At 41.7% G+C, this 27,084-nt stretch overlaps 2 protein-coding genes across 2 annotated transcripts in view; one reads left to right on the top strand and one right to left on the bottom strand.

The window, feature by feature from the left end:
• Positions 1–1,952: 1,952 nt before the first annotated feature.
• The window catches only part of LOC139346064 (oocyte zinc finger protein XlCOF6-like), a 341,081-nt gene continuing 315,949 nt past the window's right edge, over positions 1,953–27,084 (bottom strand). Inside the window, exons 4-6 of the mRNA XM_070984967.1 lie at positions 6,061–7,292; positions 2,082–2,273; positions 1,953–1,981 (exon numbers count right to left, since the gene is read on the bottom strand). Of these exons, the coding sequence (XP_070841068.1) occupies positions 1,953–1,981; positions 2,082–2,273; positions 6,061–7,292 (1,453 nt within the window). The remainder of the gene's footprint in view (positions 1,982–2,081; positions 2,274–6,060; positions 7,293–27,084) is intronic.
• LOC139345741 (zinc finger protein 530-like) lies at positions 23,517–26,904 on the top strand. The gene is made up of 2 exons (XM_070984544.1): positions 23,517–24,132; positions 24,827–26,904. Exons 1-2 carry the CDS (start codon positions 23,961–23,963, stop codon positions 25,900–25,902), a joined length of 1,248 nt encoding a protein of 415 aa, XP_070840645.1. The 5' UTR covers positions 23,517–23,960; the 3' UTR covers positions 25,903–26,904.

Genomic DNA, 27,084 nt, shown 5'->3' with positions numbered 1-27,084 from the left:
ATAAGATGTAGTCTATTAAGGTAATTTAATACACAGAATTAATATATGTAGTTGATCATAACCATAAGTCATTCTCACCTGAACACTGATACTGTGTGTGGCGAAGGGAGGAGTGGTGGGACCGAGTAATGTAAGGGAGAAACACCGACAACGCCACCTGAGGAATTGCACCCCAGGAAATACGACCGCAACACACGATGGTAAAGAAATGAAAACTGGTAGGACACAGGTTCGCTTCTGAGGCAGGACAGAGACGTTTCTGAATGAACCAAATATTTTTGTTTTTATTTACTTATTCCAAACTAAACAGGCAGGGGCTGCAAAAGAGTAAGGGGGGGGGGGGGGGGCATACTTTTATTACAATTTTACCATCTAAAAAAGGCCTTAACAATATAATCTAAAAATCAATGGACACATGTTAAAATATCTAAAACCCAGTCCAACATAAACTAAGCAAACTAAGAATACAGTGGGCAGAGGCCACGAGTGGAGAGGCAGACTACACTGAGGATGACAAGCAAAAAATATAGACAAGAATAACAGCAGTGAATTTAACTCAACAAAATACATAGTTATATAACATGTATTATAAAACTACAATAATAATAACTTTGTTTGAATGGTTTTTAAAAGATGCTACAAAAGCACTTTCCATGAAATTACAAACAGCTGAACAAAGTCTTCTAAGAAGACAGTGAACAGTTCTGTCATTCATCAGCTGTAAACCTGCTTGAAACACACAAATGAAAGTCCATGTTTATGTATTGTTACTGTTTTACAGTAACAATGGTGGAGGGATTTGTCTTTGTCCCAGGATGAAAATACCCACTTGAACAATGATTGCAGCAAATCTGAGCTGTCTGTCTCCACTAAATCTCTGCAGTTTCATTTACTTTCACTGCTCTCACCAGCACACTTGTGTTTTTTCATAGCAGCACGTAGAGTGAATCTTTTATCACAAACGCTGCAACTAAATGGTTTCTCCCCTGTGTGGACCATTGAGTGTCGTCTCACATCAGATTTTCGTGCAAATCCTTTACCACAAACTGTACAATTGAATGGTTTCTCCCCTGTGTGGACAGTTGAGTGTTGTCTCAGAGATGAATGTTGTGTGAATCTTTGACCACAGATTGAACAACTACATATTTTCTCCCCTGTGTGGACGATCAAGTGTCGTCTCACATCAGATTTTCGTGCAAATCCTTTACCACAAACTGTACAATTGAATGGTTTCTCCCCTGTGTGGACAGTTGAGTGTTGTCTCAGAGATGAATGTTGTGTAAATCTTTGACCACAGATTGAACAGCTAAATCTTTTCTCCCCTGTGTGGATGATCAAGTGTTCTCTCAAATATGATTTTCGTACAAATCCTTTACCACAAACTCTACAATTGAATGGTTTCTCCCCTGTGTGGACTGTCGAGTGTCGTCTCAGAGATGCATCTTGTGTGAATCTTTTACCACAGATTGAGCAACTGTAGGGTTTCTCCCCTGTGTGGATTTTCATGTGTTTGGACAAATTGCTTCTGCAAATGAAATTAGCTTCACAAACTGAGCATTTGAAAGGTTTTTCTCCCGTATGAATTCGTAAATGTGAGGTCAAATGTGAGCTTTGTGCGAATCTTTTACCACAGACTGAACAACTGAAGGGTTTCTCCCCTGTGTGGATTCTCATGTGTCTCACAACATGTATCCTCGAATGAAAAGTTTTTTTACAGACTGGGCAGCTGAAACGTTTACCTCCTGAATGAAGTCTCATGTGACTCCTTAAGGAGTTCTTATGATAGTATCCTTTACCACAAACTGAACAACTAAATGGTTGCTCCCCTGTTTGGATTCCATTGTGTTTCTGCAGATGTTCCTTTGAGCCAAGGCTTGTAGCACAAGAGCTGACTGAGGTTTTTCCACTATTACATTCCATATCACTTCCACATTCTTCATTGTTCAGAGGCTTCAAACCTGACGGAGGTTCCCAGTCACAACTGTCGTCCAGCTCAGGTTCAGAGGAGTCTGAAGTCGTGTCATGAGTAGCTGGTTGTAAATGATCTGGATTTAAGCTCCTGTCTGGTCCTGGTCCTCTACAGTCCTCTCCATCAGATCCTATGTTCATCTGTTCAGTTTGTCTCTGATCAAGCTGTGAGGACTGAGGTTCCTCTTCATCAGCCTCTTCTTCACTCTTCACAGGGACACTGAGTGTGAACTTACTGAGATCAGCCTCCTCCAGCCCTCCGAGCTGCTCTCCCTCCTGATTGGTCCACAGTTCCTCCTGTTCCTCTTTAATGTGCGGCAGCTCTGGTGGGTCCTCCTGGTCCAGACTGTCCAGACAGTCCTGCTGCTCAGGAGGATCCTCTTCTTGACTCACCAACAGCTGCTGGACGTCTGTGGAGGATCATGAAACACATACACACCTTTTAGAAAACTGTCATTTCCTGTTCACATTTAAAGCACCGCTTTCTTAAATGTGCAGAGATGTTGAACATATTTGGAAGTCTTTCAAACTAAAGCAAACTCCAAACATATCGTGCACTTTGCATTTGATCAGAGCAGAAACGCCATGAAATAACAGTGTGGTAATAAGGGCTGGGCGACACGGCCAACATCTTCTATCAATTCAGTGGTTTCAGATAACCACACCGCACAGACTTCATCATATTTGACTGTTTTCTACTTTCATTCATTACTTTTCATTTCCTCCACTCGCTTCCTCTCCTCCCGTCTTAGCTCCACCCAGCGAGGACATGAAAAAGGGATGCGAGGAAGAGACGTGAAGACAGAGGAGACGAAACTCTGAAATGAAAAATTCTCACTCCACGGCGTCAGTCGGAAACGACGTCAAATACTGATGACGTTTGCGCAGCTGTATTTGCTGTCAAAGGGACTGCAGCTGAATGCACATAGAAGCCTTTATTTAAGAACAATTTCTTAAAACACAAATAGTCTTTAATTTTGTAATTTGTTTTAAATATGCGAATCATTTAAACTTTCTCTTAAATCATCTAATATATGTATGGGTTTGTGTTGTTTGACGATCGCTCAAAAAAAAAAAAAAAAAATCCTTCATCATGGCGGAGGGGAAACGACTTCCGGGTCGACGAAGAAGAGAGGAGACGAGGAGGCACAATTCAACGAAATGAAAAGCACCCAACGTTTCACTGCCGCCCCAAATATACAGCAGAAACACTGAAGCCCAACAAACCTGATGTTTGTGATCTTTTCAAGGCTTTCATTAATATATTATATGTTGAGAGCCCCGATAGAAGCTGAACTCTTTCTCAAATCAGAGGATGTCAGCAGGTTTCCAGCAGTTTGCAGTGAGAATAAGCAGTAAAGAGTCAAACCTGCTCTGTGTAAGCGGACTTCAGGCTGGAAAACAGCGTCCAGTAGTTTTCTTTGTCCACAAAGTTCCTCCTCGTACTCTGCTATCGTCCTTTCAAACAGCTCAATTATCTCTTCAGCAGCCGCAGTTAGTCGCTGCTCCACAAAAGCTCTCAGCGTTTGGACTTTAGACATTTTTACTGATTCACAGCAACTTTTCCTCCAGACACACTCCGTTAAAACTGTTGGCTCACTCCGATGTGCTGCTACGTTCACGTCCGTGTTTCCAGCTAACAAGCTAAGTTAGCTTCATTAGCTTCGCAGAACAACAGATGATTCAGATTCCAAACGTTCAAACAAAGAAAGCAGCTCAGAGTCTATTCTGACTGCTTCAACAGGAGATGCGTCCGTGGTGAAACATTCCGAAAGTTTCCTGAAACTTTATCCACATACAAACTCTGGTGCTTCATTCCGACTTTGTTGTACGACGATGCGTGATAAATAACAGGAAAGCTAGCACTTTAGCCACGACAAGTACAATTACTTCCGGTACCATTTCTTCTTTTTCGGTGGGATTTGATGGCAGGTCGCAACTCTTACACGGTGCATATCGCCACCTACTGTATCGGAGTGTGAGACGCAAGGTTCCTCCTCGTACTCTGCAATCGTTCTTTCAAACAGCTCAATTATCTCTTCAGCAGCCGCAGTTAGTCGACCCAGTTCCCATTCACCATTGGTCAGGTGGCGATCTTCTTGCATGTTTTTAGTGGGGGTATATTTATGGAGGATACAGATGGAATATATTCACTCGCGAAGAAACGTAGTGCAACACAGACCATCTGTGGGATGGTGAGGGCGTGACTCCGTGCTGCGGTGCTGAATTTTGGGACACAGCAGTCTGCACAAGATCGGACGCCATCACTGGAAAATCGGTACCTCTCATGCAGGCAGTTGTCAGGAAACGCCAACGGGTCTGACCTGTCTCGAAACACCCTCTCACGTCGGAAAGCCCTTCTCAGTATAAGTGCTTCTTCATCCAACACATCATCCAAAAAAGGGCACACCATTGTGAAGGAGGAAACACATGTGAATGGGACTTTATGTATTGCCGTTGTCATTTGACTTAATTGGAACCATCTCTGCAACTTCATCAGCCATTTCTAATCATCTCAAGGTGTGCAATGATATCCGTATTCGTCAAATCTCGGACAGCAATACGAACATTAGGCCTAACAGTAACAATGGCTATCACATGAATAATTATAAAAATGATAATGGTTACAATTAAAATAATAACAGTGGACCTACTTAACTGAATGACAATGTATCTGTGGAATTTTAAAGCAGGCTCATAAAATTTTACATACAGAAGAACACTGAATAACTGTAAAACACATTTATTTTCAATCGGATGGACAGCTGACTGATCAGACAGCACCAGGATTAATCAAGCCTGGCTGTTAGCCTGGTCAGGAGCAGGCTAGCTGCACAGAATAAATCTCCACGGTAACTTATGTGCCTCTGCTGTCATGCAACTGAGTCACGGCTAAATTAATCCATGATAACTGAAAATTCCTGGCTTAATCCCCTGTCTATGTTTTGTTCAACAGCCCCCCGGTCTGCAGGTGTGATAATAATAACAACTCAGCCCACTAAATGGGTTCAAGTTTGACAGACAAATATGCAAATTTAAACAATAAAAAGACTTTGGACTGCTTCTTTATTGATCCCAATTTGGGAAATTATTTTGTTGCAATAGCAAACATACAAACAAAATGAAAAGAAGAATTGTTTAAAAAGTAAAAAAAACAAACAAAAAAAAGCATAGCAAAATTATAGACAGGAATAACAGCAGTGAATTTAACTCAACAAAATACATAGTTATATAACATGTATTATAAAACTACAATAATAACTTTGTTTGAATGTTTTTTAAAAGATGCTACAAAAGCACTTTCCATGAAATTACAAACAGCTGAACAAAGTCTTCTAAGAAGACAGTGAACAGTTCTGTCATTCATCAGCTGTAAACCTGCTTGAAACACACAAATGAAAGTCCATGTTTATGTATTGTTACTGTTTTAATGTATACCTCAGTTTTAGTTTGTACGTATACCTTTTTTTAAAGTGATTTATTATTTCTTATTTGTTTTTGCATTTTGGAAAGTGGTTTCTTTAAAATCCAGAGTGGTCTATGGCCCTGAAGCCCACTAAAAGAGTTCAAGTTTGACAGACAAATATGCAAATTTAAGCAATGAAAATGCAGATTTATCTAAAAAGGAAACGAATCAGTTGATCATTTTTAGAGACCTGTCTCATTTCCTTTTTGTATGTTGACAATTACTCTTTATTAAAGCAAAAGCATATCTAATTCAATTACTTGATTAATCGATCGATTGGTAGAATAATGGGTTACTAAAATAATCGATAGCTACTTTGATCCATTTGTAGCACAAATTCAACGTGACAGAAGTCAAAATCCACTTTACTTGGGGAAACAATGCATTCTGAAGTTCAGGGGAAGTTAATCTGAGGCTCCAGTTTGACAAATCATGTGGAGATCTTCCAGGATTCCAGTCATTTTTGTACAAAACTGCCTCTTTATGTTTCCACAGACGGAGTCCTTACTGAGCCTGGTGGAGGGATTTGTCTTTGTCCCAGGATGAAAATACCCACTTGAACAATGATTGCAGCAAATCTGAGCTGTCTGTCTCCACTAAATCTCTGCAGTTTCATTTACTTCCACTACTCTCACCAGCACACTTGTGTTTTTTCATAGCAGCACGCAGAGTGAATCTTTTATCACAAACGCTGCAACTAAATGGTTTCTCTCCTGTGTGGACCATTGAGTGTCGTCTCACATCAAATTTTCGTGCAAATCCTTTACCACAAACTGTACAACTGAATGGTTTCTCCCCTGTGTGGACAGTTGAGTGTTGTTTCAGAGATGAATGTTGTGTGAATCTTTGACCACAGATTGAACAACTAAATGGTTTCTCCCCTGTGTGGATGATCAAGTGTTCTCTGAAATGTGATTTTCGTATAAATCCTTTCCCACAAACTGTACAATTGAATGGTTTTTCCCCTGTGTGGTCAGTAAAGTGTCGTCCCAAATCAAATTTTCGTGCAAATCCTTTACCACAAACTGTACAATTGAATGGTTTCTCCCCTGTGTGGACAGTTGAGTGTTGTCTCAGAGCTGTATTTTGTGTGAATCTTTTACCACAGACTGAGCAACTGTAGGGTTTCTCCCCTGTGTGGATTCTCATGTGTCTGGACAAAGTGCTTCTGCAACTGAAATTAGTTTTACAAACTGAGCATGTGAAAGGTTTTTCTCCCGTATGATCTCGTAAATGTGAGGTCAAAGTTGAGCGATGTGCAAATCCTTTACCACAAACTGAACGACTAAATGGTTGCTCCCCTGTTTGGATTCCATTGTGTTTCTGCAGATGTTCCTTTGAGCCAAGGCTTGTAGCACAAGAGCTGACTGAGGTTTTTCCACTATTACATTCCATATCACTTCCACATTCTTCATTGTTCAGAGGCTTCAAACCTGACGGAGGTTCCCAGTCACAACTGTCGTCCAGCTCAGGTTCAGAGGAGTCTGAAGTCGTGTCATGAGTAGCTGGTTGGAAATGATCTGGATTAAAGTTCCTGTCTGGTCCTGGTCCTCTACAGTCCTCTCCATCAGATCCTGTGTTCATCTGTTCAGTTTGTCTCTGATCAAGCTGTGAGGACTGAAGTTCCTCTTCATCAGCCTCTTCTTCACTCTTCACAGGGACACTGAGTGTGAACTTACTGAGATCAGCCTCCTCCAGCCCTCCGAGCTGCTCTCCCTCCTGATTGGTCCACAGTTCCTCCTGTTCCTCTTTAATGTGCGGCAGCTCTGGTGGGTCCTCCTGGTCCAGACTGTCCAGACAGTCCTGCTGCTCAGGAGGATCCTCTTCTTGACTCACCAACAGCTGCTGGACGTCTGTGGAGGATCATGAAACAAATACACCTCTTTTAGAAAACTGTCATTTCCTGTTCACATTTAAAGCACCGCTTTCTTAAATGTGCAGAGATGTTGAACATATTTGGAAGTCTTTCAAACTAAAGCAAACTCCAAACATATCGTGCACTTTGCATTTGATCAGAGCAGAAACGCCATGAAATAACGGTGTGGTAATAAGGGCTGGGCGACACGGCCAACATCTTCTATCAATTCAGACAATCCGCACAGACTTCATCATATTTGACTGTTTTCTACTTTCATTTGGAGCTTCAATGCAGACAAAACTGTCTCAATGAGACGACACTTGACTCAACACAGTAAGACTGACCTTCCTTCAAAATGGAAACTTTAAATGAGAACAGATGCATGATCGCCACTAACCGTCGCTGTCAGGTCACGTGACAACGTGGAGAACAGTTCCCCCCGGAACAAATCAGGTGACCGTGCGAGGCCGCTGGACTGCTGTGTCTCAGGGAGGGACTAAACTGCCTCAAGCGGCGTATATCCCAGCATACCTTGCGCGGTCCGAAGTTTTCCGAAGATTCTCCCATGAGATTGCACGGACGGAAGTCTTCTAAAGATTCTCCCGTGCGAGGATATTGTAAGCAATTTCCAAGCCACTTTAGCCTAAATCCCCATTTGGAATATTGAATTTGCCTAGTTTTTTTGCACTGTCCTTTCATTGGTCTCTGTTTTTTACAATATGAGATAATGATTAGCCAGCTAGCGTTAGCGATTTCCAAGCAACATAATATCAGGGTATATAAGCCATTTCCAATCCAACAATAATCTTACCATTGAATTTATCATTGGTAATTTAAATGATCACTTAATCAATTAATTGTTATTTTAAAACAGACATTTTGCGTATACCAAACAATCTCCACAGCAAATGTTGCATATTCTGATAGGATTACATATAACTACCATATAGTTAAAGATGTAAAGGCTGACATATTAAAGACATGTACTTGAACATGTAGAGCACACTTATAGTAATAGTAATAATGGCAATAGACAGCTCTCACACTCATAGATAAGTTAAAAATCTGCCAAATCTACTATAATCAAATTGCTTAAATATAATAGTATATTGTTCAATAACAAATGATTAATTGGTCATCGATTAATTGTTGTGATCTCTCTCTCTCTCTCTATAGATAGATAGATATAGACATTTATTAGAATTACAGGGACGCTATATATATATATTACGGTTTTATGTACAGATTAATGTTTTTTATGTATTGTTATTTCAATATAATTTATTTATTATTACGATTTTATTTACAGATTAATGTTTTTATTTATTATTATTTATTTATTATTACGGTTTCATTTACAGATCTGCTATTTTTGTTGTTGTTTTTTTGTTTTGTTTTTTTTAGAAAAAAATAAGTATATGCCCAAAAACCCAAACACAATGCATCATGATTACATTGTTCCAGTTTTATTCTAGTTTTCTAAGCAAAATGTGGTATCCTAGTCAGTTGAAGGGGTACTTATATTCAGACATTAGAGAAAAGGAGGGACTGAAGACTAAAAAGTTGAGTGACTGTTCATACTGTTTTTTTGTTTTGTTTTTTTTAACCAATACAGATAACTTCATTAATTTACTGGTAGAAAGTGTGCCCTGTGATTATCTGCCTTGTTATCCGGTGGGGTACATTGTTTTGTTATTAGGCTGTAACTCTGTCTGATAGATCAATATCATAGCCACTGATCAGAACACACGAGCTGTTTTTAAGATTAACATAAACCTTTATATCCCTGTGTGTGAATTCCATATATCAGAAGCAGGTTTTTAGTCCTACCAGGAACATGTTTTCGACCGTTGGTGTTTAACACCAATAGTAGATCTGAGAAAAATTGACACTTTAACTCGGATTAATCACGTTGTGTTTTTAATCTGATTTAAATCTTTAATCACACTAATCACAAGCCCCACCTTTATTTAAAACTCAATGATTTGTCGTGAGAGGGACGGGATTGTTTTATCATAGTTTGCTACTGCCGTTAAAGAAGAAGAAGAAGAAGAAGAAGGCAGTAATACGCAGTTCAGCGTCTACACTGCGAAAAATGAAGAAGAAGAAGAAGAAGAAGAAGAAGAAGAAGAAGAAGAAGAAGAAGAAGAAGAAGAGAGGGACGGGAGAATCTTCGGAAGACTCCGGACCGCGCAAGGTATGCTGGGATATACGCCGTTTGAGGCAGTTCAGTCGCTCCCCTATGTCTCACTGCCGCCCCAAATATACAGCAGAAACACTGAAGCCCAACAAACCTGATGTCTGTGATCTTTTCAAGGCTTTCATTAATATATAATATGTTGAGAGCCCCGATAGAAGCTGAACTCTTTCTCAAATCAGAGGATGTCAGCAGGTTTCCAGCAGTTTGCAGTGAGAATAAGCAGTAAAGAGTCAAACCTGCTCTGTGTAAGCGGACTTCAGGCTGGAAAACAGCGTCCAGTAGTTTTCTTTGTCCACAAAGTTCCTCCTCGTACTCTGCTATCGTTCTTTCAAACAGCTCAATTATCTCTTCAGCAGCCGCAGTTAGTCGCTGCTCCACAAAAGCTCTCAGCTTTTGGACTTTAGACATTTTTACTGATTCACAGCAGCTTTTCCTCCAGACACACTCCGTTAAAACTGTTGGCTCACTCCGATGTGCTGCTACGTTCACGTCCGTGTTTCCAGTTAGCAAGCTAAGTTAGCTTCATTAGCTTCGCAGGACAACAGAACATAATTCGGATGTTGAACATGTTCAGATGAAGAGAACAGCACAGAGTCTATTCTAACATGTTTATCTGGAGAGTTTGGGTCGATGAAAAATAGTTTGCTCTGCAGTAAAACTGCTCCGGTCAGCGCTGTGTGGCCGAGTTCCGCCTCCGGTTATTTAATTAGCAAGCTACGCTAACTTCCTTTAGCATTCCTGCTAACATGAGACGAGTCTGGACTGAGACATCCTGAAAGTTTACACTGAGTCCACTTCAACAAGTTTATCCACACAAAGTGACTCTGGTGGTTCAGCACGATCGTTTCTTGTGGTCGCGATGGTCGTACTGTGCCGAGAAATCCCGGAAGTGTTTAGTGAAGCGCGTGTCGTTTTTTTTTTTTTTTTTTTTTTTTAATAACTTTTATTTAGTTTGTTAACAGTCTACAATTCAATTCATTGATACACTAGTGTCTTCACAAACATAAAGCGGACTGTACAGCAGATGTACTAAACATACACAGAAAAAAAAGCCAGGGGGCACTAAGGGTTAGGACGTATTGAAAGGAAAAAAACAAACAAACAAATAAACAAACAACAACAAAATAAATAAGACACAAACAAACAGACAAGAGAAAAAGACATTGCCAGAAATGTACATAAATAGCGTCCGTTATAATTGTTCTTAGGGTGGGGCTATATTGAGCCTCTCAAAGATACAATTTGTTTTCATGGCTTTTTTTATTTTTACTGTCTTTTATTGACGTTGCATATTGGTGGATTTCTTGGGTGAATTGTTCCAGACTGGGTTTGGATTCTGCCCATTTTTCTGTGGATATGGAATTTGGCCATTAGCAGTATCAGCTGTATGAAAAATGCTGTGTTTTTGTCCATTTTATTGTTTTCAAAGAAAATCGAAGCTTGTGTCGTTTCGGCCAAATGACGTCAATGATGACGTTGGAAGCTTCTTCTTCTTCTTCTTCTTCTTCTTCTTCTTCTTCTTCTTCTTCTTCTTCTTCTTCTTCTTCTTCATTTTTCGCAGTGTGGACGCTGGACTGCGTATTACTGCCCTCCACTGGTCGTTATTTCTAATCTTCTTCAGATTCTTCCATTTAGTCCAGTTTCATGCAAAAACTGCAGAACTGCTCTGGAAATCAATTTTCCAGGAATGGATGGTTCTCACAGAGGCCAAACAAAGAAGAAAGAGAAAAAACCTGAACTTCTAATTCTGCCATTTGGATGAATAGTCTCTGCCTTTCAGCGTTGTATTGACTGCATCCTAAGAACACATGCTTCACTGTTTCAGGCCTCCCACAGTGACGTAGACCTGTGTCATGCTTTCCTCTCATAAACAGAGACTGATTTAAACCACAGTGACCCAGCCTCAACCTACATAATTTAACAGACTCTCTTCGGGGTGGTGAACTGCAATGGCATTTCCTATTGACTAGAGACTGTATAGAAAAGTAATGCCTCCCCTTACTTTACTTCTCCCAACCCACCTGCCACTCCTTTATTAGGCCCTCTTTAATTTTTCCTCTCAGTTCCACTCTTCTTAAAGGCAGGTGTTCTACAACTTGCTTGTTCAAGCTTCTGTTGGCTAAGCTGTCCACTTGTTCATTTCCCTGGATCCCAGCGTGCCCAGAAACCCAGCAAAATGAGATGTCACTGTCTTCCCTTACTCTAGTTATTACCCTCAGGATTTCATTTACAATATCAGATCGAGCTTGAGATCTCCCCCTCCCTTAACACCTCCAGGGCAGCAGCAGAATCGGAGCAGACAACAGCTCCTCTGGCCTTTGTCTCCTCTACCCACCGTAAAGCCCAAAGGATTGCCATTGACTCAGATATAAACACAGAGCTTTCATCAGAAACTCTAATACTAAATTCTAAGTCAAGTTGCTCTACACCCAGCTCTCCTACTATCTGGATCCCTGGATCCATCTGTATATATTAGCAACTTGCTCTCCCTGATTGAATTAAGATACGTTTGAATACTTGTAGTCATCTCTCTCTTATCTTTCTTCTGGAGAAAACTCAGTTTGATGTCCAGCTCATTCATTACCCACTGGGGAATGAGTGACCAGCTTGTGTTCTCCCCTCTGCCCCTCTGCTCCATGTTCAGTTTGTAGCCCACTGATTCACATCAACAATAAATGATTTAAATTTCCCACATCCTTCCACCTCTTTTAAAAGACACCTAGCCAGGAAAGTTTGAGTACTCCACTAATTTTTACCCAGTACTGTAATCCTAACTTAAGGCGCCTTAGCCATAAGGGCATTTCTCCCATTTCAACAAGCAAAGCAGGGATTGAGGAGGCCCTAAAAGCTCAGCAGAGCTTTAAGGCCTTTGCTGAGTTACTTCCAGCCTGGCTAACACTGTTTTTGAGGCCACACCGTGAATAAAACACCCATAATCAAAAGCTGCTCTAATCATGGCCTGGTAAATAAGCTGCATCATCTCCCTGTCAGCTCCCCACTCACACCCAGCCAGGCTTCCTGAGACGCTGATGATCTTTTCACACTTTTCCACTATTTTACTAATGTTTACAGCCAAAGTCATATGCTCCTCAAACCACACACCCAAAAAATTAAAAACCTTCACTTTTTCCAGTGGAGAACCATATATTTTCAACTGAGTAATGGGTAATTTTCTTTTAAACCCAAAGATTATATATTTTGATTTTGGTGCTGAAATCCTAAAACCCATGTCCACCTCTACACTCTGTAATGCCTTTTGGACCTGTTTCACAATAAACTCCACATTTCGTCCTCTTTTCCAGATGGCCCCGTCGTCTGCAAACAAGGACAGCCCAAATCCTTCCCTTATATTATCAAAGATGTCATTTACCATTACATTAAATAACACTGGAGAAAAAGCACTTCCCTGTGGAGTGCCGTTCTCTATTACCACCACTGCATGCTTCCATTCCTTCGGTAGACATCCCTCTGCCCACACTGTGTTCACCAAAGTAAGGATCTCATCCAACACAAAGTCACCTAGCTGTTTAAAGAGCTCGTAGGACAGTCTGTCTCGCCCTGGAGCGGTGTTCGCCCTGGCCATAATGGAATCCCTAAATTCCCTAATAGAGAAAAAGAAATTAATTGGACTATAATTTTCCATCTTCCTCTCCAGTTTCCACTGATTATCTGACATCACCTCTGCCCTCCCCCTAGACCCCTCAACCCCCCAAACTCTCTGATTTATGCACATCCTGGAAAGTGTCTCCAAACATGTCTGCCTTTTCCTTTTTCGACACTGCCTCAACCTCACCTTTCTGCAGCACTGGGACAGATCTTCTCCTATAAACCCGTGATATTTTGTTCACAGCTGACCATAACTGGCCTACTGGCGTCTCTAGACTGTCCAGAATATGCCCATTTTTATCCTCAAAGGAGTGTGCTTCCTCCTTGAGGTGCAGGTAAACCCATACCCATACCCCAACCATGCTTATCCAGAAAGTCTTCTACTACTACCCCATTGCTGTCTCTTTTTTTACTACCCCATAAAGGATTGCGTGCATTGAAATCTCCTGCCCATACAGCAGGGCACCGTACTTTCTCCATTATCTCATCAAAATCTGACAATAACAATAACAAATTACGCTCCATTCTTGTTCCTTACAGCTTCATCACACTTTTTGTTCCACCACGGTACATGCTTCCGGGCCTTAGGATCTCGCTTCTCAGGAATGGTGCCACGAGTTGCTTCATGAATCATGGAACTAATGGAGCAATTCCACCTGTCCACAGAGCCCTCACTGCCAACCTCTCCCACTAAGCTATTTGCTCTTTCCCAAACTCATCCCACTTGGCCTGAGAAGACTCTCAACTCTCTCCCAGACCTACACAAAATTGGATAATGATCACTACCCAGTGTACAAGTATCCATTACCTCCCACTCCCCTATTCTAGGTAAATTGGGGGATGCTATTGCTAAATCTATGCTACTAGTAGCAGGTATTAGGTATTTCTAGCAATATCATATCTTGTTGGCCGACCACCATTTATCACTACCAACCCATGCTTGCCTGTGAATATTCTCATTCATCCAGGTCATTGTAAGTTTCAGGGCATTCAATCATTCGCAACTGGACTTTGTCAGTTTGTCTTGGAAGACGTTTCGCCTCTCATCTGAGCAGGCTTCATCAGTTCATGCGCATCAGGCTAGATAGGACAGCTCTAGTCTAATGAAATGGTGTTAGGTTCAAGTATTTATCCTCTGAGTGAGGCCAACCCCCAAAACCAAGGATAGTATCACTCTATTGTGAGGCAAACAATCCCCCATTAAGGCGGGTAGGGTGCAACCATTGGGTGTCAGCGACGGTCGTCTGCCTCGTTAGTGTCCCATTCTTGTCATTGGGGGGCTCCTTGAGCCATGTGTGAATGGCTTTGTTGTTTATTTTCAGAGGCTAAGTTTTTGAATCTCTTTGGAAGAGATGAAAGGACGGCATTGTATGTGGGAGATAGGTGGTGTCTCAGACCCCCCCTCTGTTCAGAGACGGTTTTTCAACCTTGCCATAGATGGCTTCTCTCACTCCACTTTCAAACCATTTGTCTTCTCTGTCCAGAATATGCCCATTTTTATCCTCAAAGGAGTGTGCTTCCTCCTTGAGGTGCAGGTAAACCCATGCTTATCCAGGAAGTCTTCTACTGCTACCCCATTGCTGTCTCTTTTTTTACTACCCCATAAAGGATTGCGTGCATTGAAATCTCCTGCCCATACAACAGGGCACCGTACTTTCTCCATTATCTCATCCAAATCTGACAATAACAAACAATTACAAGGGTTATAGGAGTTAATCACAGTAACACTATCTTTATTATTACAACTATTGTTGCTGTGCCTGTAGCTGCCCCACACCTCCACAGCTAGACACTCAAGACTAGCACTTATATTCACTCTCCTGTACTGCAGCCCATTTTTAGTCGCACAGCCCCATGAGACTTATTAATCCCCCCTATCTCTCTACCTACCAATTCTGCCCAATCCAACCTCTGGGATTACAAAATCCAAGCTGGGCTTTAACCATGTCTCCTGAATACAAATCAGCTCTGGCTCTATCTCAAGATTATCAACAAACTTTTTTAACTCCTGACCATTTTTTACTAGGCTCCGGGCATTCCACTGGAAGACCAGCAAACATTCCATAGACCACTCCCTTAATTCTTTGCTTTTCTTTAGGAGTTAAGTTTATCTTCTCTACTTTGGTCACCACCTTCCCCATGCTGATAGCGTGCTCATACTGCTTCCTAGTCACACAGTTGATCTTCAACACTCCATTAAATAGAACCTTGGTCTCAAAACCCTTATCTGACTCTGTGGGGACATGTCAATTTGTAAAGGGTTGATTGCCTTGAACCCCGCACCCCCCAGTTTGGCTCCCTTAACTCTGAGCAGCACTGTAAGTTCTTCAGGACGTTTGACTCTCCTCTGCTTCTCTGGTACTTCACCTTCACCCTCAGACCCCCCTCTCCCTTCAGAAGCCATACGGCCCCTGATTCCCTTCCCCCTACAGGATCCTCCTAGTTCTAATCCTACTCTCTATCAAAAAAAAGAGTTTCACAATTGGGACCAAACAAAAGAAAAGAAATAAGGGCCAACGAAACAGCGAGTAACCACCAATGACAGAGCAAACTCATCAATACTTAGACAGTTTTTCTGCCACCAAACATTTCTTTGTCTCCACTTTCACATGCTGCTCCTCCCAGCTGCTGCTTCGTCCCAAGTCCAGGAATTGGTTCGAGTATCGACGCGATTTATATACCTCAATGGATCCGCTCACACTTTGTGGGTTGGTGTTGGCGATTTGTTGGTTTGTGTGACATAGAGGAGCATTTTGATGGAGCCTGTGAGAAAGAGAAAGTTTCCCCATGTGGGAACATTTTGATCTGATCTCTCCAATAAAATAAGGACACTTTCAGTCACATTATGACACGTGTTTTGTGTTTGTTGTGCAATGTGCTTCATTTTTAACTGTCTTTTAATCCAAGCTGAAGTGTTTGTTTAAAGAACTGGAGTACTACAAAAACAACAACAACAGCAGCTCATCCATGCTGAGGCATTCTTGTGCTTTGCATGAAAATAATGAGAGGAATATGGCTGGACCCAGCCTATATTTAATTTCTGAATAAAAATGAATAAAGTGCTTAAGTTGCACAGTCAGATTCACGTCCCTCTTCATGTTCACAGCATGTCCACCTCTTACCTTTTTAAAACATTGCAACAGTTTGAAAACAACTGTTCCCCTGTCATTCTGAGTTATTCGGATGTTGACAAAATTATTTACTGATAAACATTTGACAAGTAATATTAGATTTCACTGTATTGTCTTGTTACACACCCATAATACACTAAACAATCTAACAACAATCAAAATGTTATTTATATGAATGAATAAAAAAAAAATTACAATAAATAAATAAATTTATGATGTGGAGCAGAGACTAACTGCGGCTGCTGAAGAGATAATTGAGCTGTTTGAAAGAACGATAGCAGAGTACGAGGAGGAACTCTGCGTCTCACACTACATACTCCGATACAGTAGGTGGTAGGTGGCGATATGCACCGTGTAAGAGTTGCGATCTGCTATCAAATCCCACCAAAAAAGAAGAAATGGTACCGGAAGTAATTGTACTTGTCGTGGTTTACGTGCTAGCTTTCCCCTTATTTATCACGCATCGTCGTACAACAAAGTCGGAGTGAAGCACCAGAGTTTGTATGTGGATAAAGTTTCAGGAAACTTTCGGAATGTTTCACCACGGACGCATCTCCTGTTGAAGCAGTCAGAATAGACTCTGAGCTGCTTTCTTTGTTTGAACGTTTGGAATCTGAATCATCTGTTGTTCTGCGAAGCTAATGAAGCTAACTTAGCTTGCTAGCTGGAAACACGGACGTGAACGTAGCAGCACATCAGAGTGAGCCAACAGTTTTAACGGAGTGTGTCTGGAGGAAAAGCTGCTGTGAATCAGTAAAAATGTCTAAAGCTCAAACGCTGAGAGCTTTTGTGGAGCAGCGACTAACTGCGGCTGCTGAAGAGATAATTGAGCTGTTTGAAAGGACGATAGCAGAGTACGAGGAGGAACTTTGTGGACAAAGAAAACTACTGGACGCTGTTTTCCAGCCTGAAGTCCGCTTACACAGAGCAGGTTTGACTCTTTACTGCTTATTCTCACTGCAAACTGCTGGAAACCTGCTGACACCCTCTGATTTGAGAAAGAGTTCAGCTTCTATCGGGGCTCTCAACATATAATATATTAATGAAAGCCTTGAAAAGATCACAAACATCAGGTTTGTTGGGCTTCAGTGTTTCTGCTGTATATTTGGGGCGGCAGTGAGACACAGCAGTCCAGCGGCCTCGCAAGGTCACGTGATTTGTTCCGGGGGGAACTGTTCTCCACGTTGTCACGTGACCTGACAGCGACGGTTAGTGGCGATCATGCATCTGTTCTCATTTAAAGTTTCCATGTTGAAGGAAGGTCAGTCTTACTGTGTTGAGTCAAGTGTCGTCTCATTGAGACAGTTTTGTCTGCATTGAAGCTCCAAATGAAAGTAGAAAACAGTCAAATATGATGAAGTCTGTGCGGTGTGGTTATCTGAAACCACTGAATTGATAGAAGATGTTGGCCGTGTCGCCCAGCCCTTATTACCACACTGTTATTTCATGGCCTTTCTGCTCTGATCAAATGCAAAGTGCACGATATGTTTGGAGTTCGCTTTAGTTTGAAAGACTTCCAAATATGTTCAACATCTCTGCACATTTAAGAAAGCGGTGCTTTAAATGTGAACAGGAAATGACAGTTTTCTAAAAGGTGTGTATGTGTTTCATGATCCTCCACAGACGTCCAGCAGCTGTTGGTGAGTCAAGAAGAGGATCCTCCTGAGCAGCAGGACTGTCTGGACAGTCTGGACCAGGAGGACCCACCAGAGCTGCCGCACATTAAAGAGGAACAGGAGGAACTGTGGACCAATCAGGAGGGAGAGCAGCTCGGAGGGCTGGAGGAGGCTGATCTCAGTAAGTTCACACTCAGTGTCCCTGTGAAGAGTGAAGAAGAGGCTGATGAAGAGGAACCTCAGTCCTCACAGCTTGATCAGAGACAAACTGAACAGATGAACACAGGATCTGATGGAGAGGACTGTAGAGGACCAGGACCAGACAGGAACTTAAATCCAGATCATTTCCAACCAGCTACTCATGACACGACTTCAGACTCCTCTGAACCTGAGACGGACAACAGTTGTGACTGGGAACCTCCGTCAGGTTTGAAGCCTCTGAACAATGAAGAATGTGGAAGTGATATGGAATGTAATAGTGGAAAAACCTCAGTCAGCTCTTGTGCTACAAGCCTTGGCTCAAAGGAACATCTGCAGAAACACAATGGAATCCACACAGGAGTGAAACCATTTCTTTGTCCAGTCTGTGGTAAAAGATTCGCACATAGCTCAACTTTGACCTCACATTTACGAGTTCATACAGGAGAAAAACCTTTCACATGCTCAGTTTGCAAAGCTAATTTCAGTTCCAGAAGCACTTTGTCCAAACACATGAGAATCCACACAGGGGAGAAACCCTACAGTTGCTCAATCTGTGGTAAAAGATTCACACAACATATAACTTTGAGACAACACTTGACTGTCCACACAGGGGAGAAACCATTCAGTTGTACAGTTTGTGGTAAAAGATTTGCACGAAAATTTGAAGTGAGGCGACACTCGATTGTCCACACAGGGGAGAAAAGATTTAGTTGCAGCGTTTGTGATAAAAGATTCTCTCAACGTGCTGCTATGAAAAATCACAAGTGTGCTGGTGAGAGGAGAGGAAGTAAATTGTAAGTAAGAAATTGCAGAGATTTAGTCGAGACAGATTGTTCTACTTTCATTTGGAGCTTCAATGCAGACAAAACTGTCTCAATGAGACGACACTTGACTCAACACAGTAAGACTGACCTTCCTTCAACATGGAAACGTTAAATGAGAACAGATGCATGATCGCCACTAACCGTCGCTGTCAGGTCACGTGACAACGTGGAGAACAGTTCCCCCCCCCAATAAATCACGTGACCTTGCGAGGCCGCTGGACTGCTGTGTCTCACTGCCGCCCCAAATATACAGCAGAAACACTGAAGCCCAACAAAGCTGATGTTTGTGATCTTTTCAAGGCTTTCATTAATATATAATATGTTGAGAGCCCCGATAGAAGCTGAACTCTTTCTCAAATCAGAGGATGTCAGCAGGTTTCCAGCAGTTTGCAGTGAGAATAAGCAGTAAAGAGTCAAACCTGCTCTGTGTAAGCGGACTTCAGGCTGGAAAACAGCGTCCAGTAGTTTTCTTTGTGATGGTCGTACTGTGCCGACGGAGCTTCGGAGGATGTGTCAAGTAATCCCGGAAGTGTTTAGTGAAGCGCGAGTCGATGCTTGTGTCATTTAGGGAAAATGACGTCACTGATGACGTTCGAAGCCTCGCTGAATCAGGAGTGGTTCGAGTATCGGCGCGATTTATATACCGCAATGGATCCACTCACACTTTGTGGGTTAGTGTTGGTGATTTGTTGGTTTGTGTGACATAGAGGAGCATTTTGATGGAGTCTGTGAGAAAGAGAAAGTTTCCCCGTGTGGGAACATTTTGATCTGATCTCTCCAATAAAATAAGGACACTTTCAGTCACATTATGACACGTGTTTTGTGTTTGTTGTGCATTGTGCTTCATTTTTCACTGTCTTTTAATCCAAGCTGAAGTGTTTGTTTAAAGAACTGGAGTACTACAAAAACAACAACAACAGCAGCTCATCCATGCTGAGGCATTCTTGTGCTTTGCATGAAAATAATGAGAGGAATATGGCTGGACCCAGCCTATATTTAATTTCTGAATAAAAATGAATAAAGTGCTTAAGTTGCACAGTCAGATTCACGTCCCTCTTCATGTTCACAGCACGTCCACCTCTTACCTTTTTAAAACACTGCAACAGTTTGAAAACAACTGTTCCCCTGTCATTCTGAGTTATTCAGATGTTGACAAAATGATTTACTGATAAACATTGGAGTATTAGATTCCATTGTATTGTCTTGTTACACACCCACAATAAACAAAAATATACATTTTATTTCTCTGAATGAATACATGAACGATACCTGAAATGCATTTATTAAGATGAATTGATTTATCTTTCTTGGCAGTCATTCCCATGTTGCACTGCTGCAGGACAGTCTTGAATGTAGTGCAATTGGTAAAATTACCTATAATTTATGGGTTCCGCTCCGAAGCGTCGTCACGGTGCGACCCATCAACACCTATAATATATCTGGCTGTTTAACAGTCTTTGACCAGCGGGGGGGGTTTGTGTGCACATGAAGTCTTGAGAAATGAACCTTTTTCTTTCTTTCTTTCTTTCTTTCTTTCTTTCTTTCTTTCTTTCTTTCTTTCTTTCTTTCTTTCTTTCTTTCTTTATTTATTTATTTATTTATTTATTTATTCAGTGAAGGCCAATTGAGAGCAAGCTCTCATTTCCAATGACGCCCTGATTACAGCACAATACATTTCAATACATCACAATACATATCCATACACTCCACAGAAGCACATAATGAGATCAACAAGCACATGTACATTCAGAAATCATGAAATCAACAAGAATGCATTTCAATTCAATTCAGTTTTATTTGTATAGCACAAAATCACAACAGAAGTTGTTTCAGGACACTTTCCATATAAAGCTGGTACAAACCAAACTCTTTATCTACAGAGAACCAATAATTCCCCCATGAGCAGCACTTGGCGACAGTGGCGAGGAAAAACTTCCTTTTAACAGGCAGAAACCTCAGACTGAACCAGACTCTGGGTGGGCGGCCATCTGCCTCCACCGGTTGGGTGAGAGAGGAAGAGCAAGAGAGGGAGAGAGAGAGAGAGAGAGAGAGAGAGACAGACAGACAGACAGACAGACAGACAGACAGACAGACAGACATGCAGTCACAGTGACAGTGGATGTAATAACAGCAGTAGCAGTTGCAGTGGATGTCAGGCAGGGCCAAGGCAGGAGACGCAGCTGAAATCCACAATCCAGATTCAGACACTGTCCATGGGAACCTGCAAGACGACAAAGCACAGAGACTCCGGGGAAGGAGCTAAGTTAGTAACACGCCATGGTAGGACATGAGAGCGTGCGGATGGAGAGGGACAGAAGGACAGAGGAGCTCGGTGTATCTTTGGAGGTCCCCCGACAGTCTAATCCTATAGCAGCATAACTAGGGGCTGGTCCAGGACCAGCCTGAGCCAGCCCTAACTATAAGCTTTATCAAAGAGGACAGTTTTAAGACGACTCTTAAATGTAGAGACAGTGTCTGCCTCCCGGACAAAGACTGGAAGATGGTTCCACAGGAGAGGAGCTTGATAGCTAAATGCTCTGACTCCTGTTCTGCTTTTTGAGACTTTAGGAACCATAAGTAGAAATGCATTCTGGGAACGCAGTGTTCGAGTAGGGCAATAAGGTACTATGAGCTCTTTAAGATAAGAAGGTGCCTGGCCATTTATGGCTTTGTAAGTAAGGAGGAGAATTTTAAACTCTATTCTAAACTTTACAGGGAGCCAGTGCAGAGCGGCGAGTATTGGAGAAATATGATCTCGCTTCCTGGTTTTTGTCAGAACACGTGCTGCAGCGTTCTGGAGCAACTGGAGAATATTCAGCAACGAATTTGGGCAGCCTGATAGTAAAGAAATGCAATAATCCAGCCTGGGATTGTTCTTATTGGTCGTCTTGCAGGTTCCACAGTGGCTGAATCTGGATTGTGGATTTCAGCTGCGTCTCCTGCCTTGGCCCTGCCTGACATCCACTGCAACTGCTACTGCTGTTATTACATCCACTGTCACTGTTACTGTGTCTGTCTGTCTGTCTGTCTGTCTGTCTGTCTGTCTGTCTGTCTGTCTGTCTGTCTGTCTGTCTGTCTGTCTGTCTGTCTGTCTGTCTGTCTGTCTGTCTCACTCTCTCTCTCTTGCTCTTCCTCTCTCACCCAGCCGGTGGAGGCAGATGGCCGCCCACCCAGAGTCTGATTCTGCTCGAGGTTTCTGCCTGTTAAAAGGAAGTTTTTCCTCGCCACTGTCGCCAAGTGCTGCTCATGGGGGAATTGTTGGTTTCTTTGTAGATAAAGAGCTCAGTCTGTAGCAGCTCTATATGGAAAGTGTCCTGAGACAACTTCTGTTGTGATTTTGTGCTATACAAATAAAATTGAATTGAATTGAATTGAATTGAATTGAAATGCATTCTTGTTGATTTCATGATTTCTGAATGTACATGTGCTTGTTGATCTCATTATGTGCTTCTGTGGAGTGTATGGATATGTATTGTGATGTATTGAAATGTATTGTGCTGTAATCAGGGCGTCATTGGAAATGAGAGCTTGCTCTCAATTGGCCTTCACTGAATAAATAAAGGTGAGAAAGAAAGAAAGAAAGAAAGAAAGAAAGAAAGAAAGAAAGAAAGAAAGAAAGAAAGAAAGAAAGGTTCATTTCTCAAGACTTCATGTGCACACAAACCCCCCCCCGCTGGTCAAAGACTGTTAAACAGCCAGATATATTATAGGTGTTGATGGGTCGTACCGTGACGACGCTTCGGAGCGGAACCCATAAATTATAGGTAATTTTACCAATTGCACTACATTCAAGACTGTCCTGCAGCAGTGCAACATGGGAATGGCTGCCAAGAAAGATAAATCAATTCATCTTAATAAATGCATTTCAGGTATCGTTCATGTATTCATTCAGAGAAATAAAATGTATATTTTTGTTTATTGTGGGTGTGTAACAAGACAATACAATGGAATCTAATACTCCAATGTTTATCAGTAAATCATTTTGTCAACATCTGAATAACTCAGAATGACAGGGGAACAGTTGTTTTCAAACTGTTGCAGTGTTTTAAAAAGGTAAGAGGTGGACATGCTGTGAACATGAAGAGGGACGTGAATCTGACTGTGCAACTTAAGCACTTTATTCATTTTTATTCAGAAATTAAATATGGGCTGGGTCCAGCCATATTCCTCTCATTATTTTCATGCAAAGCACAAGAATGCCTCAGCATGGATGAGCTGCTGTTGTTGTTGTTTTTGTAGTACTCCAGTTCTTTAAACAAACACTTCAGCTTGGATTAAAAGACAGTGAAAAATGAAGCACAATGCACAACAAACACAAAACACGTGTCATAATGTGACTGAAAGTGTCCTTATTTTATTGGAGAGATCAGATCAAAATGTTCCCACATGGGGAAACTTTCTCTTTCTCACAGACTCCATCAAAATGCTCCTCTATGTCACACAAACCAACAAATCACCAACACTAACCCACAAAGTGTGAGCGGATCCATTGCGGTATATAAATTGTGCCGATACTCGAACCACTCCTGATTCAGCGAGGCTTCGAACGTCATCAGTGACGTCATTTTCCCTAAACGACACAAGCATCGACTCGCGCTTCACTAAACACTTCCGGGTTTTCTCGGCACAGTACGACCATCGCGACCACAAGAAACGATCGTGCTGAACCACCAGAGTCACTTTGTGTGGATAAACTTGTTGAAGTGGACTCAGTGTAAACTTTCAGGATGTCTCAGTCCAGACTCGTCTCATGTTAGCAGGAATGCTAAAGGAAGTTAGCGTAGCTTGCTAATTAAATAACCGGAGGCGGAACTCGGCCACACAGCGCTGACCGGAGCAGTTTTACTGCAGAGCAAACTATTTTTCATCGACCCAAACTGTCCAGATAAACATGTTAGAATAGACTCTGTGCTGTTCTCTTCATCTGAACATGTTCAACATTCGAATTATGTCCTGTAGTCCTGCGAAGCTAATGAAGCTAACTTAGCTTGCTAACTGGAAACACGGACGTGAATGTAGCAGCACATCAGAGTGAGCCAACAGTTTTAACGGAGTGTGTCTGGAGGAAAAGTTGCTGTGAATCAGTAAAAATGTCTAAAGTCCAAACGCTGAGAGCTTTTGTGGAGCAGCGACTAACTGCGGCTGCTGAAGAGATAATTGAGCTGTTTGAAAGGACGATAGCAGAGTACGAGGAGGAACTTTGTGGACAAAGAAAACTACTGGACGCTGTTTTCCAGCCTGAAGTCCGCTTACACAGAGCAGGTTTGACTCTTTACTGCTTATTCTCACTGCAAACTGCTGGAAACCTGCTGACATCCTCTGATTTGAGAAAGAGTTCAGCTTCTATCGGGGCTCTCAACATATAATATATTAATGAAAGCCTTGAAAAGATCACAGACATCAGGTTTGTTGGGCTTCAGTGTTTCTGCTGTATATTTGGGGCGGCAGTGAGACACAGCAGTCCAGCGGCCTCGCAAGGTCACGTGATTTGTTCCGGGGGGGGAACTGTTCTCCACGTTGTCACGTGATCTGACAGCGACGGTTAGTGGCGATCATGCATCTGTTCTCATTTAAAGTTTCCATGTTGAAGGAAGGTCAGTCTTACTGTGTTGAGTCAAGTGTCGTCTCATTGAGACAGTTTTGTCTGCATTGAAGCTCCAAATGAAAGTAGAAAACAGTCAAATATGATGAAGTCTGTGCGGTGTGTATATCTGAAACCACTGAATTGATAGAAGATGTTGGCCGTGTCGCCCAGCCCTTATTACCACACTGTTATTTCATGGCCTTTCTGCTCTGATCAAATGCAAAGTGCACGATATGTTTGGAGTTTGCTTTAGTTTGAAAGACTTCCAAATATGTTCAACATCTCTGCACATTTAAGAAAGCGGTGCTTTAAATGTGAACAGGAAATGACAGTTTTCTAAAAGGTGTGTATGTGTTTCATGATCCTCCACAGACGTCCAGCAGCTGTTGGTGAGTCAAGAAGAGGATCCTCCTGAGCAGCAGGACTGTCTGGACAGTCTGGACCAGGAGGATCCACCAGAGCTGCCGCACATTAAAGAGGAGCAGGAGGAACTGTGGACCAATCAGGAGGGAGAGCAGCTCGGAGGGCTGGAGGAGGCTGATCTCAGTAAGTTCACACTCAGTGTCCCTGTGAAGAGTGAAGAAGAGGCTGATGAAGAGGAACCTCAGTCCTCACAGCTTGATCAGAGACAAACTGAACAGGTGAACACAGGATCTGATGGAGAGGACTGTAGAGGACCAGGACCAGACAGGAACTTTAATCCAGATCATTTCCAACCAGCTACTCATGACACGACTTCAGACTCCTCTGAACCTGAGACAGACAACAGTTGTGACTGGGAACCTCCGTCAGGTTTGAAGCCTCTGCAAAACAATGAGGAATGTGGAAGTGATATGGAATGTAATAGTGGAAAAACCTCAGTCAGCTCTTGTGCTACAAGCCTTGGCTCAAAGGAACATCTGCAGAAACACAATGGAATCCACACAGGAGTGAAACCATTTAGTTGCTCAGTCTGTGGTAAAAGGTTCGCACAAAGCTCAAAATTGACCTCACATTTACGAGTTCATACAGGAGAAAAACCTTTCACATGCTCAGTTTGTGAAGCTAATTTCACTTGCAGAAGCAGTTTGTCCAAACACATCCGAATCCACACAGGGGAGAAACCCTACAGTTGCTCAGTCTGTGGTAAAGGATTTACACAACATGTAACTCTGAGACAACACTTGATTGTCCACACAGGGGAGAAACCATTTAGTTGTTCAGTCTGTGGTAAAGGATTTACACAGCATGGAACTCTGAGACGACACTCAGCTGTCCACACAGGGGAGAAACCATTCGATTGTACAGTTTGTGGTAAAGTATTTACACGAAAATCACATTTGAGACGACACTCGATGGTCCACACAGGGGAGAAACCATTTAGTTGCAGCGTTTGTGATAAAAGATTCTCTGAACTTGCTTGTCTGAAAAAACACAAGTGTGCTGGTGAGAGTAGTGGAAGTAAATGAAACTGCAGAGATTTAGTGGAGACAGACAGCTCAGATTTGCTGCAGTCATTGTTCAAGTGGGTATTTTCATCCTGGGACAAAGACAAATCCCTCCACCAGGCTCAGTAAGGACTCCGTCTGTGGAAACATAAAGAGGCAGTTTTGTACAAAAATGACTGTAATCCTGGAAGATCTCCACATGATTTGTCAAACTGGAGCCTCAGATTAACTTCCCCTGAACTTCAGAATGCATTGTTTCCCCAAGTAAAGTGGATTTTGACTTCTGGCACGCTGAATTTGTGCTATTGATTATTTTAGTAACCCATTATTGTACTGATTAATCTATCGATTAATCAAGTAATTGAATTAGATATGCTTTTGCTTTAATAAAGAGTAATTGTCAACATACAGAAAGGAAATGAGACAGGTCTCTAAAAATGATCAACTGATTTGTTTCATTTTCGGATAAATCTGCATTTTTATTGCTTAAATTTGCATATTTGTCTGTCCAACTTGAACTCTTTTAGTGGGCTTCAGGGCCATAGACCACTCTGGATTTTAAAGAAACCACTTTCCAAAATGCAAAAACAAATAAGAAATAATAAAATTACTTTAAAAAAAGGTATACATACAAACTAAAACTGAGGTATACATTAAAACAATAATAATACATAAACATGGACTTTAATTTGTGTGTTTCAAGCAGGTTTACAGCTGATGAATGACAGAACTGTTCACTGTCTTCTTAGAAGACTTTGTTGAGCTGTTTGTCTGTAATTTCATGGAAAGTTCTTTTGTAACATCTTTTCCAAAACATTCAAATAATTATCGTAGTTTTATAATACACATTGTATCACTATGTATTTTGTTGAGTTAAATTCACTGCTGTTATTCCTGTCTAGATTTTTTGCTACTTTTTTTTTACTTTTTAAACAATTCTTGTAAACATTTTGTGTTTGTATGTTTGCTATTGCAACAAAATAATTTCCCAAATTGGGATCAATAAAGAAGCAGTCGAAAGTCTTTTTATTGTTTAAATTTGCATATTTGTCTGTCAGACCTGAACCCATGAGTTATTCTTAGCACACCTGCTGACCTGGAATCAGACTAAACTGAATGTTCTTACCGTATTAAATCAGTGCCTTTAAGGCCCAAATTGCTCCTCACACCATCTGATAATTTGTTTTGTGTATTTCAGGGGAG

The sequence above is a fragment of the Chaetodon trifascialis genome, chromosome 17 (genome assembly GCF_039877785.1).
Source record: "Chaetodon trifascialis isolate fChaTrf1 chromosome 17, fChaTrf1.hap1, whole genome shotgun sequence".
Taxonomy (NCBI): Eukaryota; Metazoa; Chordata; class Actinopteri; order Chaetodontiformes; family Chaetodontidae; genus Chaetodon; species Chaetodon trifascialis.
Note: the sequence above shows the minus strand (reverse complement) of the source record. Positions and strands in the feature narration are given on the sequence as shown.

Bases quoted from the DNA above. Each gene is read 5' to 3' on its own strand.
- LOC139345741 (XM_070984544.1), top strand. From the start codon at position 23,961: ATGTCTAAAGTCCAAACGCTGAGAGCTTTTGTGGAGCAGCGACTAACT. The intron at 24,133-24,826 runs GTTTGACTCTTT...GATCCTCCACAG, and splicing joins AGTCCGCTTACACAGAGCAG to ACGTCCAGCAGCTGTTGGTG.